At 51.1% G+C, this 15,735-nt stretch overlaps 5 protein-coding genes across 5 annotated transcripts; 2 read left to right on the forward strand and 3 right to left on the reverse strand.

The window, feature by feature from the left end:
• Window positions 1–146: 146 nt before the first annotated feature.
• On the forward strand, window positions 147–4,401 carry PV06_05143 (uncharacterized protein; the record flags this gene model as incomplete). The annotated part of the gene is made up of 3 exons (XM_016406119.1): window positions 147–155; window positions 207–4,006; window positions 4,083–4,401. The coding sequence occupies 3 exons, from the start codon at window positions 147–149 to the stop codon at window positions 4,123–4,125; spliced, it is 3,852 nt and encodes a 1,283-aa protein (XP_016264325.1). The 3' UTR covers window positions 4,126–4,401.
• Window positions 4,402–4,655: 254 nt separating this feature from the next.
• PV06_05144 (uncharacterized protein) lies at window positions 4,656–6,704 on the reverse strand (the record flags this gene model as incomplete). Its single annotated transcript, XM_016406120.1, has 1 exon — window positions 4,656–6,704. One exon carries the CDS (start codon window positions 6,702–6,704, stop codon window positions 4,656–4,658), a length of 2,049 nt encoding a protein of 682 aa, XP_016264326.1.
• A 524-nt stretch (window positions 6,705–7,228) lies between these two features.
• Window positions 7,229–10,798, reverse strand: PV06_05145 (uncharacterized protein; the record flags this gene model as incomplete). The annotated part of the gene is made up of 1 exon (XM_016406121.1): window positions 7,229–10,798. One exon carries the CDS (start codon window positions 10,796–10,798, stop codon window positions 7,229–7,231), a length of 3,570 nt encoding a protein of 1,189 aa, XP_016264327.1.
• Window positions 10,799–11,351: 553 nt separating this feature from the next.
• On the reverse strand, window positions 11,352–12,011 carry PV06_05146 (uncharacterized protein; the record flags this gene model as incomplete). Its single annotated transcript, XM_016406122.1, has 2 exons — window positions 11,352–11,616; window positions 11,755–12,011. The coding sequence occupies 2 exons, from the start codon at window positions 12,009–12,011 to the stop codon at window positions 11,352–11,354; spliced, it is 522 nt and encodes a 173-aa protein (XP_016264328.1).
• Window positions 11,354–14,219, forward strand: PV06_05147 (uncharacterized protein). Its single transcript, XM_016406123.1, has one exon. The coding sequence runs from the start codon at window positions 12,107–12,109 to the stop codon at window positions 13,739–13,741; it is 1,635 nt and encodes a 544-aa protein (XP_016264329.1). The 5' UTR covers window positions 11,354–12,106; the 3' UTR covers window positions 13,742–14,219.
• Window positions 14,220–15,735: the final 1,516 nt, after the last annotated feature.

Below are 15,735 nucleotides of genomic sequence, written 5' to 3' on the forward strand. Positions count from 1 at the left end.
CTGTGGCTCCAAAAAAGTGTCACCGGCGAGCAACAACGTCCATTTGCGGAGAAACACCATTTCCTGAACGTGCTGCGACTACATTTCCAGGTGAATCTCGACGACGCTGCTGGGCTGGACATAGCCCATCTACTGCAAAGCTGGAGATGTTTCAGGTAGGATGATCTTGTCAGGCTAAGTGCGATGTATCTAATCGTTGTTTCCAGCGCCTTAAAGGCGCAATAGACAGAGGAATCGCCGAAGAACAGGCTCGACAGCGCCAGGTTGCCACCGGCGTCCAACCCACCAGAAACTCCCAGAGACGACGCCCGCAAGCCCAGAACGGCACTGCTCAGAGATCTGGCTCGAAGCAAAGGAACCCGAACGATGGCCCACCCGAGAAAGGCCCAGATCCTTCACAGTTCGAGGCCGACTTCACAATCGGAGATGACGAGAGTGCAGAGCCCAGTAGGGTAGGGACCCCGAAGCCGGAGATGCGGAAAGAGGAGGTTCAACAAGCAGAGGGAGAGGCAGTGGCAGCAGCCACACGCGATGATGAACCGCAGGCGGAGCAAGGGGCTGGAGAGCTGGCGACTGAGCACAGTGAGGGACCACAGCCAGACACAAACGGCCGGGCACCCAGCCCCTTGCGCCCTCAAGATCTTCCCACTGAGGTGCGTGTCAAACTGCGAAAGCTCGATCGCATGGAGGCAAAGTACACCGAATTGTTGAAAGCCTATAAGATGGCGCATTCAAGGATTCAAGCAGTCGACTCTTTCGAGGCCTCTTTACGGGAGAATACACCCCTGACAAGTATCAATGATCCCGGCGCGCTGGTCGAATATCTGAATCAGATCAACTTGAAAAGCGACATGGTACTGGACGAATTGAAACGGGTCACCACTGACCGAGACGAATATAAGAAGAAATTTCAGGCTTCAGAAAAAGGGACGGCCAAGATGCACACAGAAATCACCGAGTTGAAGACCACTGCCACAGCCGAGTCACATCGACAAGAAGGTTCTACAGAGTCAGAGAAGCCGGTGCCTATTACTACTCTATCAACGATTGACACTGCATCGTCGAAAGCAAACGCGGAATCGGATCATGGTGCAAAATCGCCTGCGTCGACTTCTTCCCGGATTGCAAGTTTCTCCCTCTTCTCGCCCCGCTCGAAAGCTGCATCACCACCACCTAGGGATACGTCGGAAGACATGTTTTCGTACGAGTCTGAACACTCTAGGTTGGAGTCTGAGTTACAAGACCGCCAAGGGGAGGTAGCAGATCTTAAAAAGCAAGTTACCAATTTGCAGAACGACTTGAAAGTCGCACGTGAATCAACAGAGAGCATGGTGCAAAGTTTAGAGACCGCCACCAGAGAACTGCACATCCTCCGGGAAGCCAAAGACAAGTTTGATGAGACCAAATCCGAATTGCAGAAGAAGCTTGATGAATTCGAGTCTAAGGCTGCATCTGAAACTGGTACGTCAGAGAGTCTACAGGCCGAGATCAATCAACTACAGGCTCAGAAAGATGAAGCTTCCAGACGAATCGAACAAGTAGAAGCTCAGATTCGCGATCTGGAAACGACAAATGCCGCGCTAAATGAGCAGATCGAGTCGAGTAAGAAAGATGTCAACATATTGAATGAGAAGCTGGCCCAAAAGGATGCTGTCGTGAAGGATCTTGAAGATACCTTAGCAACATACAAGTCAGCAGAACGACAAGAAGCATCGCAAAATAAAAATACCAAAGCGGCTGAAAAGAAATTGGCTACCATGCAGGGCATCATGGACTCGCTGCGAAGCCAATTGGGCAATGCCGAGACTACCGTTGCTGAATTGAAGTCAGAACTTCAGAAGAATCAAGAAGACTTCTCAAAACGACCGTCGACGAAAGTGTTTGGATTTCTAGATGACAGTTCAAAGTCGAAACTCGACATGTTGCAAACACGGGAAGATGTGGTTGATTATCTGGCCGAGAATTTCGATCTACAAAAGCCTCCTACCAAGCAGGCTTCTGCAGAGGTGGCCGCCCCGTCGCCTGCTCCTTCAGAACCCACGACAAATGCATCGAAGAAGAAGAACAAGAAAAAGAAGAAGGGTAAAGCTCAAGCAGCAGTAGGTGAAGACGCAGAGCCTGATGTGCCGGTAAAGGTCTCGGAAAATCTCGCGGAAGTGGAGGACAATACGATCGAAAGCCGCAGAGCAGCTCAAATCGAGATCCCTAAGCTTGAAGAAGAGATTACGAATCTGAAGTCGGAGCTGTCTGCGAAATCGCAAACAATCGAACGTCTTTCTAAGCAGTTGAAGGACCAGGAAACTCTACAAGAAGAGATTGAAACCTTGCGCGATGATCTGCTGCACCAAGGAGAAGAGCACGTTGAGGCGCGCGACTCCCTGAAAGAAGCACAAAAACACAAGCAAGAGCTTCAAGAATCTATGGATAAGCTTGAAAAGGAACTCCTCGAGGCTCGTAAAGCGGCTGCAACTGGCGTCGACTCTGAAAAAGCACACAAGGAAATTTCACAACAGTTTGATGAGCTCAAGGGTCGATGTTCGAGTTTGGAAAAGGACCTTGCCGCCTCTGAACAACTTGCCGCGGCTCGATTTAAAGACATAACCGATCTGAAGGATCTGCTTTCGAAGGCCCAGCCAGAGTTGAGGGGCCTGAGGAATGAAGTAGCTGAGCTGCGATCGGTCAAGGATGATCTCAAGAACAAGGCTGGAGAGCTCAAGAGACTTGAAGCCCGCCATGAAGACATCAAGGCTGAGCTTAAAGGCCTCAGCAAGAGACTTGGTGACAAAGACTCTGAGATCAGGGAGCTGCAACAGAAGGTCGAACAGGAGACGAATGGGAGGACTAAACTCGAGAAGGAAATGGAAAAGACAGAAGCTGAACTTCGTTCAGCCGAACATCAGCGCCAGGAAGCCGCCGCTTTGTCTGATGGCTTGAATAAAGACCTGAGCAAAGCAAAGGAGGAATCGACAACACTCAGGGCGAAACTCCGTGTTCTTGAAGAACAATTATCAGACCACGGCCGGGAGGTAACAGGACTGAAGGAAGAGCTGTCGTTGAAAACCGCTTTACACTCGTCTGCGCAGTCTCTTGTCCAGTCACTGCGGGATCAGACACACGAGCTGAACATGCAGGCGCGCGAGGCGTCCACTCGGGCAGACAATCTGGAAGAAGAGCTGGCAGAGGCGCAACGGATGCTATCAGAGCGCACGAGAGAGGGCCAAACCATGCGGATGCTCCTAGACCAAGCAGAGAGCGGCACCGAGTCCAGAATCCGCGAAATGAAGGAACGCATGGACGCGGCCATTGAAGAACGTGACCGCGTCGAAGACGAAGCGAGCGTGAGCAGTCGACGCATGATGCGCGAAGTTGAGGACGCCCGAAGCAAAGTCCGAGACGCTCAGCGAGCCCTGAAGGTCGTGGAGAACGAGAAAGAAGAGCTCGAAATCCGACAGCGAGATTGGAAGAGAAGAATAGACGAGCTTGAACAGACGTCCAATCGTGCATCCAAAGAAGTCGAAGAGCTCCGCGCCGCCATGACCGGTCTACGCGAAGCCTTGGACGAGAGCGAGAGACAAGTTCGCGAGCTTGACGGACAAAAGCTCGACCTCCGAAAGATGGTCGACGAGTCTCGGGAACGGGTCGAGAAGCTCACAAAGGCCAACAAGAATCTCACGGAAGAGCTGAAGGCGGCGCAACAACAGACTGGCGGTGGTGCCAAGGGCCTCCGAGCTTCCAATCGGGTCGGGACGGGCCTCGAATCAGGGGTCCAGAGTTCCAGGACCTCGATCGACTCCTCGAGCGCGAGGTCGCCGGCTCCCAAGGAGAGAATGCTCTCCACGAGCACGAGTCGAAGCGAGACACCCAGTGGCGGCGGCGGCGGTATGAGCCAGGGGACGGTGGATTATGTCTATTTGAAGAATGTATTATTACAATTTTTGGAGCAAAAGGACAAGGGCCATCAGCGACAATTGATACCGGTCTTGGGAATGTTGTTGCATTTTGATCGGTAAGTTTTTGATTCCCTGTTCTTGGCTGCGAGTGGGTGAAAACGTGTATGACTGACTTTTTGATTCCGTCAACAGAAAGGACGAACAGAAATGGGTTGCAGCGATTTCAGCACGATAAATTTCTTTTCAACGCTGTCTATGGTCATGGGAGGTTGGCTTGAGTGATGATGCCACATAACGTATGCTAGTGCTAGGCTTGCCACTGTGTCAGCTTGAGGGATTGGGATAGATCTTGATTTTCCTTGCAGTCAAATCGTAGAGGGGGGGCAAGGGGTTGTGTCTGATACGAGAGGAAATGAAAAAGAGGAAAAAAAGAACATTTACGAAATACCAATGTCGTGCGATGTGAACTGAAAGAACCAAATATCAATTTTGACTTGCTGTACTCCGGACTCCTCTATAATAAATCTATCCCAAAATCAAATCAAATCAAACCTTACCGCGTGCTACACGCCAGACTCGAGTTCAAGGGCTCACCGACGCTCGGAAATGTCACGACCACAACAACGCAGCAGAATGGACAGACTTACCGTAAAACTAGCCGAACATGCAAAGACGACTTGCAGGTCATGTTCAAGCCAGCCCAACGTACGTCGGTGTATTTGCCTGTTTATCCAATGACCAAGTCGTGGAATTTGGGACCGAAACTCACTCACCTGTGTCTGTATTTTGTAGGACCAATCCATCCAGGCTCCGAGTATTCAACACTCGACACTGTTCTTGTCTTGTCGTGTCACAACCTCCCCCGGCCCCGATGTACAAACCGTTGTAATGTAGTCGTTGACAATTCGCACGAACCCACACACGTGAATAGGGGTCGAAGCAGACTCGTCTGCAAGGGCGGCCAGAAACTGGACATGGTTGTTCGTCTCCTGTCGGCGGCGGTGGTGGTGGTGTGAGGGCGGGTGTGGCGAGCTGTAGTTGACCTTGACCTCGAACCCAGTCTTGTTCCTGTCCGGGGGCCAAGTCCAGAGGCGAAATCTCATCATCTGGACCGTCGACACCTTCGAGACGAGGAGCGACGGGCTGCTGTTGTTGTCGTAGTCTGGTCTCCACCACCAAAGTCTGGTTCGATCTATCTGGACAGTCCGTTAGGTCTGCTTGTCGTCGTCTCGTTCGCGTTTGAGCACGAGTGTCGAGTTGGACGTTGGCAGGCAGATGTGCGCTCTCGGGGGTGACACGTCCCCAGGGTGTCATGATTGATTGTCTGCCGGAGGCGGAGGTGCCACCGCGTCTGTAGGGACGGGTGAGATTGGTGTCAGTAGTGGTAGTAGAAGAGACGACGCCGTTGGCCGACGAAACCCTGTACTCTTCTTCTAGGGCCGAAGCCGAGCGAGACTCGGTAGCGGTGGTCATAAATTCAACCGGACTTTGCGTTTCACGAGTCGAATCGTGTCCAACACCGATGCTGTCCAGGTCTCGACCACCCCAAGCCGTCACCCAAAACGTACAAAGAGCGTACAATTTGATCAAGCTGTGGAAGTAAGCGAACCCCAAAGTACCCGGCAAGTAAACGAGGTCCCAGGGATGTCGAAGAAAGTAACTGACCAACTTGACCATTTTGGTGGCCAGGATCCACCCACCCAGCACCGCGTACGCCGCATTGTTGTGTCGTCCTCCACTTCCGACGACAAAGTCACTCCGAGAGAGCGTCCAGAACAGCGCGGCGTCGTAAAACAGGGCGAAATTGACCATGCTCGTCAGGTATACGGCGTACACGCACCAAGGCTGGGTCCGCCAGACGGTCCAACTTCGCAGGCTTGCCGGGTTGCTGCGCCAGGTGGTGCGAGCCCACCGAAGACACTGCGAGAGAAATTTTGGGTACGTGCCGACCGTGGTCTCGATCATGGCTTCGGCGTTGTACTGGATCTTGATCTTCCACCCGGCCTTCACGACCGCGCGCGTGATGTAATTGTCGTCGTCGGCGTTGAGGGGCCCGAACCGACCGAAAAAGAAGGTCTCGTGTAGGTACCCACGGAGGAATTCTGGCGATTGCAAAATCTGCGTCCGGTAAGCGCACGTGCGGCCGGAGATGACGAACACGCCGCCGTCGAGGGCGTTGGTCGCGCGGATCTCGAAATTGTGTCGCTCGAGGTACAGTGCGCCGAGCACGTTGAAGAAGGAGGCCAACCCGAAAGGCAGGTCGTGTCGTCGGACGCGTTTGTTAGTACCCACGGCCCCGACGGCCGGGTTTTCAAAAGGGGCTACCGTCGTCGAGAGGAAATGTCCCGAAGGCCAGAAGACGTGGTCGTCGACGAGCACCGTCAGGGCAGTCTGGACGTGCGGAAGCACATGGGCTATCTGTTTGCGTTTGTTAGCTTGCATCGTGCACGAGACTTTGATGTTAGTGCTGGGGTATCTGGGGACAAAGGGGCGAACGATCCCACACGTCTGACGGTGAAGCTCCGAGCCAACAGTGACGATGTGGACCGTCGCTGGGCCGTTCATGAGCACCGAAGAGAGACATTCCTGGAAATCGTAGTTTGTCGGCTCAACTGTGGGGATAATGACAGTCACGTCGCGCTCAGTGATTGTCCGGATGGCTGGGATCGGCGAGTGCTTGTAACACCAGAACGAAACAATGTGGACGATCAAGCGGAGGTATCGAAAGATGAAGAGGGCAATGAAGGGGCTGTTGGAATGGCAGAGGATTGTTGCAGTGGAGCTGACAAGCAGCGAAGCCAAATATTGATCCATGTTGACGGGCGGTAGGACTGGCCTTGTGTACCCAAGGTCGACTGACGGATTGTTCGAGGTTGGAAGTTCAAGTTCATCGAAAAATTGCGATCGCTTGGGCTTTTAAGGGGCAGTCTTCATGGCGCGACAAAGCAGACAATGCATTACAATGGCATTGTCCGAATTGTGGTCGAGTGCCAAAGGACGCATTCAATGGCCGAGAAAGAGGAGCCTTCATGCTACCTACTCGGTCTTTGTGCTTCCGAGATCTCGACAAAGAGAGTCATCTCAAAGATTTAGCTTGGGTGAAGACATACCTGTGAGAACCTTTTAGAGGATGTTAGAACACAGCGCCTCTATCGTCGAGATTGAAGGGTGTGGACGAGAGGGAGCACGGCAGCACCATTGAGATCTGGTCATGGACGAATTCTTGGGATTGGTTGAATTGATATACAATGTGAACGGCATCCATAGTATGGGAGTATATTAGTATAGAAGGGATGTTTCCAAAACGCCGCGCTATGCACATCGAACTATCGGCGACATCATTCGAAGGTCATACTGATTCCCCCACGATCGTGATCAGATGGATCCTTGTCGTCGGCCCAAGCATTTCGCTCGAGATCCAGGTCGATCGTGGGCGAGCTCAAGCCCTCTGTTGAAGGATTTGAGAAACGATTCCACTCTGAGGTTGAAGGCTCGGTTGCATGCTGTTTCGACTCTGGCCGCGTAATTGACGGTGCACTGTGGCTTTCGGGCCTGTTTAAGCTAGGGGAGAGCGTTAATGGTGGCAGAGTGCTGACCAGTTCTCTGGGCTCCGAATACGCGAAGGACGTCCTCCCATCTAGGCCCGGAGAGGGCTGGGGAGAACGCTGAGGAGAACGCTGGGGGCTGGACCATGGAGACCTTTGAGGGCTGGATTGTGCCGATGGGCGAAGTGACGAGACGCGAGCTGGTCTCACTGGCAGAGGCTGAGGGAAATGCACATCAATTTCGTCTGGTCGAGGTGGCAAGTTCATTCGAGCGACTTCTTCCGGTTTCATGTTAGGGGGCAGCCGGAGATACTCGACATGTTTCTCTCCGTTCTGAATGGTCGTAATCTGCATGGGAGGCAACGTGCTGTCTAGCTCTCGCACTTCGATCATTTCACTTTCTAGCTCTTTCCGAATAGCGTCGATATCGAACAGAATGTTTCCATCGCCTTCATTGCCAGGCTGTTGGGACGTATCTGTACTGCGCCGATGATGGGTCGCGTTGGCGTCATACGTTTCCCAGCCTTTCTTCTCTGCCAACTTGCCACGCTTGAAAAAACCAAACCTTGTCTTGTCGGGCTTCTCTTCGGCCTTTCTACGTGCCTCGTCGATTTCTTGAATGAGCTCTCGCTGTCGCTTTGCGTGGTTTTCTGGATCTGGATCCTCAATTTCGGTGAATTCGTCGCTCTCCACTTCCCAACCGACCTCGCGCATTAGACGAGGCATAGCAGCACGATAAGCCATATGGCCATTTACCATGCTGCTAACATCGACGTTTTCAATGCCTGGAACGTCTTCAACAGCAGCAAGCCCTGCAACACGCATGATCCCACCAGCGGTTGCGCGAAATAGATAACCTAGGATCCAATCATTGGACGCATAGCCATTGAGAAACCTGCCCGATACCACAGACCGAGCTCTGAGATACTCTTCCTTTTTGGCCACGATCGGCGAACCAAATAGATATACATTCTGGACTATGCCGTAAGCTCCTCGTCTCGACAATTCCTTCAAGCAGGAAAAGATGACTCGGGAACCCAGAGAGAATCCCACCAGGGTAATCGGCCTCTGTCCCAAATGCCTGTCAATCAGAGAGTCTGCAAGGATGAGACCTGCCGCATTCGCCCTGTCCAAGGAGACACTCCAAGGATTGTCGATCAGGTAGGCTAATTTGGAGAGTATGATAGGAAGTTGTATCGAGGCCATCAGAGTGATTAGGATGGTGCTTCCTAGTACTTGTTGAATTGTCTGCGTCAGTGCCTCAGTTGCCAGGATGTTGATAGTCTCTCCCATCGACCGAAGCATTTCAGGTTCCCAAAGCAAGGAGTATATGTCGCCCATGACTGGGTCAATGGTGCTGTACGGTAATCGTACATCATCGACCTTACCATTCATCCATCCGGCAACCGTCAAAATCAGGTTTAGCCGTTTGTTATTGTGAAGAGGTCGATATTCAAAAGTTTTGACGTGGCCTGTACGTCGATCTGATGCTCTCACAGCGATCGTGCCGCCAGCTGCAGTGGCGGCAGAAGTGATCAGAGCCGCACCACCAACGCCTCCCAAGAAACCCGCGGTCCCTGTCACACCAATTGTCGTAAAACCGGCAGCAAGGCCCGCGCCGATCACAGGAGCAAGGAGTCCTGCGGACAATCCTATGACGAGCCCGCCCCCCACAGTAGCGAGTCCCATATACATGTATTTTCGTTTCAGGCCCAATTTGCGTCTCTTTTCTAGATTTTCGGACTCATCCCAATTCTCCTTGTGTTCGTCTTCTTGCATTTCCAAAGCATCAATGACCCTTTTCTCGAACCGACAGATTTGTACCCAAGTGATCTGCATAGCCGAGCCAACTCTCTCGAGAAGTCGCCGAGATCGAGCGTCATAGTCGCTACCTGATATAAGCACGAGGAAGAGATCGCAGAGAACAGTCCAGCGTAAATCAAGCTCTATTTGTTTCGAATGGGGCATGTCCTCAGGCCCATGTACCTCTGGCACTTCTTCACCTTTGTCAGCCTCTTCCGTTTGTTTGCTGTCGCCGCTTGTAATTGATGTTCTTGAAGTCGTCGAGTTTCTGGTTTGTATCGAAGCTGGTTTCAAGTCTCCAGATTTCCGATCGTCTGCCATAGGATTGGCTATTTTCGCATTAATCATCAAGGGGGTAACCAGGTCAGAGGGCTCGACACCATGTTCCGCAAGTTGTTCAATCATGATCTGCTCAGCTGGGTCAATGTCCATATGAGCGTACAACCGAAGCATTATGGTCTGGCCCCACATATCCATGCTTTCGATAGACTTCATTATTTCGCTCCTTATGCTCCTGGTTCTCTCCAGATTGCCCAAGGCGTTGAACATCTTGTGAATGGTCAGACGAACCACACCCACGTAAGCGATCCGTTGTCCTTCAGTCAAGAGGTCCTTGGTAGCCTGCAACTGTGTAAGGGCATCTCGTTGTTCGTCCTCGTCCTCGTCTTCGTCGCCGATCTGCTTTGGTTTCTCTCCATTTTGAAATAGATAATTGGTATCTTCATCCATGCTCGTGGCAGATTGTGCATCTTCGTCAAGCTGTAACTTTGTATACCCTTTGCCTGCGCCCCCTAATCCACTATAGGCATTACTCTCTTGCTCAGTCTGTCTGTTGCCTTTTGCAACGATTCTCCCATTATCATCGTAGATATCGAACTCGTCAAGAGCCGGCATGGCCTGCCACTCCTCCTCCTCTTCCTCCTCCTCCTCATCCTCAGCAGTTGGAGATGTTGCCGTAGCTAGCTGTCTTTGGTGGGACCATGAAGATACTGCTGGCTCTTCTGGTTTGATTTCACGCTTGGGAACGGGGATTGACGGAGCGGTGCCTGGCTTGTTCGGGGATGCAGCAGTATCCCCTTCTGCAGCGTTCTGTGAGCCTATGCCGATTTCACTAGTGGCTAGGTTGGGTGCCACAGGAAGCGCGCCGTTCTCATGCTGAAAAGACTTGTCTTCCATACTGGTTACTTGTGTAGGCACCGATTCTTCCGCTCTTGACCCCTCGTCTTCATCGGGTGCAGACTTGGCTGCCTGACTGGTATCACCTTCAACAACCCCTGCCCTTTCTTCCTCACCCGTGACGCCATTGCCATTTTCCGGGTGACTCTTCTCCAAGCCAGGGTTTCGGTCTTCGGTGGTGGGTTCAGCATCGTGAAAGGCATCGCTGTCATCATCGCTGTCATCCGGATCAAGAGGTGATGCTGCGCTCACGGGCTTTTTGGGCAGTCCGAAATCGTCAAGTTCGGGTTCTCCGGGGGAAGTGGAGGGTCCATCCCTTCGAGGGGGTTCAATCCGAGAGTCTTCAGCGGTCGAATCCCGCTGAAGAGTAATATCCCCGTTCATTGTGCCATTGAGACATTGGTCTCGAGGATCAACTCCTAGAAGGCACAATACTTTGGGCGCCGTACGTCCGCTTAAACAAAGAACAACTCAACACAAATAAAACGACTCGAATCCGCCAAACTGTTCTTTGTTATGTCTAAGGGGGTTCTGGCTTGCAGTTGTCAATGTCAATGAAACATCGCGTCCGCAAGTCGAATCGGCCTTACGAAGTGGAGCGCAAGATCGCTTCAATTTCCCAATAGAGGCGACATGCCGCTTTACGATGAATGAACCCAGAAGGTGACCAAGTGACCATGGAAGGCCTATATTTTAGATGAATAGATAATGCCTTGGTTTTGTCGCTTTAATTGAGGGATATCTCGTATAAATCTAACGAATATGCAGAAAAAGCCCATAAGAGAAGAGTCGTGATATTTTGAGATATTTACAAAGGCCACCGCCTCAGGTGACCAAGAGCAGACTTTTGGAACATTCCGCAATCGACAGTATATGTGGTTGTAGGTGTTTAGTGACAATATCCTCCTCCTTATTATGAATACAAGGCATCGTTCGGTCATTTTCGTTTCGTAAATGCCTCAAGCGCAGAGTAGTCTCCTTCATCCATCTTGTCCCAAATCGCCTCTATTCTTTTCCTCCGCTCCAGAGCGGTCTCTCTGTTCTTGCTGCTCTTCTTCGTCCTTTCGCCAGACAAGCACTTGTTCACTTCTCGTTTTATATCGTTGCAACCGCCTATCGCTTTGTAGAGGAAGCCGCGGGCGTGACACTCATCGAGAGCGTTCATGATCTCTTCGCAATCTGATCTCTGGTCAGTGACTGGCCTATAGTACACCTTCTTGACTGTTCAGGCGTTATAGGACGCCATTGCACACGCAACCAGGCATACAATGCCAATAATGAGTCGTGCGCATTTCCATGTATAGGATCATGAGACCGGAAGCTCTTGGTTTGCCACATACCGACATTGTCCTTTGTGTGCAGATGGGAATGCATTTTCGTGGAGACTCGCCTCCAATACTGATCGTGCGGCTCGAGCCACGCCCACATGGGTCAAGAGAAGTGCGTTGTTGTAAGGATGTTGGCGATGGATGGGATGGTAGCGGAAGGCATCTTCAGCGTTGAAAGCCGCATGCTGTGGAACCAATGAATGAAGCCAAGAGCTAGCCTCGTGCCGATCATGCGCAGCCTTGCAGGTGCCCCTCACCGCCCGCGCCATAAAATAGATTCTGCCGCTTTTTTTCTGGAGGCCCTTCGAAAAGGCCTCGCCTCATTGTTTGGGGCTAGATTGAAATCAACTACCAACTCGCAAAGATGTCGATGACTTTGGCCACTACTTGGGTCCGAAGGGGAGTCGCGGCTCAATTCCCTACGAGATATCAGGTAGACGAGGCAGAGCTGGATCGCATCTCCAGGCTAGCCCGCCTGCAACTCCAAGATGCACAAGAAGATCTAGAGAGGGCTCAAAACTCGAAAGAGGAGGATGAGGAGTCCCAAGATACGGATTCAAATAACGGCGTGTCCACAATGGAAGTCTCAAAGACTACAGAGGCCAATGCAGACGACGACGACGATCTAAAAGAGTACAATCTCGAAGATTACGATAACGACGAACCGGATGAACAAAATCAGAAATTTGCCATGTTTGGAAATGTTGGTTCGTTAGCATATCATGCGCCCGAAGAGGAAGATCCGTATCTGGTGCTACCAGAAGGCGAGCAAGAATCAGAGGACGAGAGAGAAGAGCTGCAGATCCTGCCGTCAGACAATCTCATTCTGGCTGCTAAAGTCGAAGATGAGGTAGCCCACCTCGAAGTGTCTGTATATGAAGATGATGCAGATAATCTGTATGTTCACCACGACATCATGCTTCCTGCCATTCCCTTATGCGTGGAATGGATCAACGTACCCGTAGGGAAGGAGGCCGAGAAGCGGAGAGATGGAAACTTTGTGGCTGTCGGTACCATGAGTCCCGAGATAGAGGTCTGGGACTTGGACGTCGTAGACAGCATGTATCCCAACGCCATTCTCGGTCAGGAACCACAGACAGCAGCTGAGGGAGATACAACCGCCAAGGACTTGAAGAAAAAGAAGTCGTCCAAGAAAAAGAAGAAGCCGAAGGCCAATGACGAATATCATGTGGACGCCGTCCTTGCTCTCGCCGCAAATCGACAACACCGGAATTTACTTGCCTCGGCGTCAGCAGACAAAACAGTCAAACTATGGGACTTGAACACCGGAAAATGTGCCAAGTCGTATCCAATGCATACTGACAAGGTATGTGCTTTGGACTGGCACCCAACAGAGTCTACGGTGCTTTTGAGTGGCAGCTATGATCGTACAGTAGTTGCCACCGACATGCGAGCACCTGATGCGGTCGCCCCAAGGTGGGTGGTAGAAGCTGATGTTGAGAAAGTCAAGTGGGATGTCCATGATTCCAACTTTTTCTTCGTCACCACCGATGCCGGGACGGTACATTACTTTGACGCCCGGGTGATACCAGAGACGCATGACAAGCCAAGCAAGGCGAAGTGGACATTGCAAGCCCATGATGGAGCAGTGAGTGCATTCGACATAAATCCGGCTGTACCTGGCTTGATTGCGACAGGGTCAGAGGACAAGAAAGTCAAGTTATGGAATATCGACAACAACATTCCTAGTATGATTGTGGCGAGAAATCTAGATGTTGGCCGAATATTTTCTGTACAATTCGCACCTGATCCAGAAGTTGCCTTCAGACTTTCAGTAGCTGGTAGTAGAGGCCAGTTGCAGGTGTGGGATATCAGTACGAACCCAGGTGTGCGCAAAGCTCTCTCTGGAAAAGTCAAGTTGCCCGAAACTGAGGGCAAGGAGAGGTTCATTGCCATCAATGATAGTAGCGATGAGAGCGATGACGATGAGACAGGAGCAGAGGGACAAGATGGTTGGGAGTCTATGGATGAAGACTGAGCACCTTGTGGTCAGACGGGTCCATCATGACCAACAAGGGACTTTTAGCTTCTTTCCACGTTCATGAGCTCTTCACATAGACAATTTACACGAGGTTGGTAGCGGTCAAGGCACAGAATAGCATGAGCGGCGAGTCAAAACACCCCAAATTTGTCCCACTCACATTCTATGTTTTGGACATGCCGGAAAAGGGACACAAAGAGCAGCACCCTTCTCAAGCCAAGACACACAGAGACAATGCGGCAAAAACCAGTTCCTTTTCAACTTATGAGTTGTGTAGGTGGCATACGCTGTAGTCTGTTAACTATGGGACCCAAGTCGGGATCTGTGTACGAAATACGGAGTAGGTCCTCTGGTGGAGGCAGCCGGTGACCTGTTATTATAGCATTGTATCAAAGTGCCACTTCTCACCTTCCAAAGTTGTATGAAAAGCGAAGTGATACTCACAGTCAAGCAATTCCCAAAAGAGTTGTTAAACCCTGCAGAACCATGTGTTTCTTTTCGTGTGCATTAAGACGAGGCTGAACACCCCCATGCGACGGCAGTTCGGCGTATAGGCGTATAGTTTTTCCGAGCTATGTTCGCCTAACCTACCTACTTCAGGCTCACATGTTGTTGTCACCAGCCTCAAAAAAGCCCTTGTGTGTTGCGACGTGATGAGCGTGATCGCATCTTGTCATGCCGGGCAATGATATGGCAGTGGACCCTATGGCCCAGCACTCTTTTATGTTTGTTCTGCACTCATAAGCTCGCGAGAGATATTGAAATATCCCTGGACGATAGATACGCTGAGCCGTTGAAGTGCTCGGGATAAGGATACGCTCCTCGAGAATTGAAGGATCTTGCTCATCGCGTGGGAGCTGGATGGTTTCTGGTAAGTCTGCTGAAAGGACTATCTGTCTGTTGAGAAAAGCTGACATCGCCTATGCCCTCTTGTAAAGAAGGAGCGTCGATGCCAATTAGCGTCGCAGAAAGGGACAAAATAGAGTAAACATGTCCAAGAATGACAGATTCAAATACCAACGTGCCGTCCTGCCGAATCCTGGCTCTTCCCTTCGAGATTCGGAAAGAGACATATCGATGCTTGTTTGACCCTGTCAGCCGTTCCATATCTTTCTTGTATTGCACATCTGTCGACGAATTCGATACGATGTCATGATTCAGTTCTTCCCTGCCAATATCGGCCACGACTCCCGGGCCACGCCGTCTAACCCAGCAGTATATGTCGAAAATTCCATGACTGATTGTACAAGACCCTGGATTGTGCCCAGAAGCGCTGATCGGTGTCGACCAGTTGTACAAATTGGAAAGGTCTGAACTCCGTAACATAATAAGCTGGTGTATATACCTTGATAAGATATTTCCGGAGAGTTCTGCTGCAGATGAGACCATGGTCGAGCTCGCATTAATGGCCCTCTCGTGAGATCATACTCTGATAAGGAAACCATTCCCATTGCTTCTGTGCTACCAGGATGAGTTCTCCTCATCAGCTGACAGAGCTGTTACTTACGAAAATATTACTCTTGTGGATGGGGTAGCTAACATTGTTCGCAGCATGCCATCATTGATCTCAACAAGGGAACTTTGCTGCACAAGTCGAGAGGCCCTGCTATCCGCTATCAAGATCCGTGGACAGGTTTTTCTTGAATGCCTCTGCTGGCTGCAGGTGATCACCCTTCAAATTCACATCAAGTTTTGATCCTTCTCTTCTGACTCTTGTCCCGCCTCCACATCGGTCGATCGTGGATTGAGATAAGGATAGATGGTCTCCCGGTCGACAAGGTCTTCCAAGGCTATGCAAGGTGAGCCTGGACAGGCAATATCAGCCGTTAGTATCATCCAAGACGAGTAGGTCACAAACCTAGTTTGGTCTGGCTCCTCTTCGTTGCAAGAACATGGTACTTGACAAGTACATGGTGCCCAGAGACAACAACAACACTATTCATCTCCTGCCAATGACAAAGGTACAATGGTTCAAATCAGACAAGCACGCA

Source organism: Exophiala oligosperma (genome assembly GCF_000835515.1).
Source record: "Exophiala oligosperma strain CBS 72588 unplaced genomic scaffold supercont1.4, whole genome shotgun sequence".
Lineage (NCBI taxonomy): Eukaryota > Fungi > Ascomycota > Eurotiomycetes > Chaetothyriales > Herpotrichiellaceae > Exophiala > Exophiala oligosperma.

Excerpts from the sequence above, each read along its gene's own strand:
- PV06_05147 (XM_016406123.1), top strand. The coding sequence starts at position 12,107 with ATGTCGATGACTTTGGCCACTACTTGGGTCCGAAGGGGAGTCGCGGCT.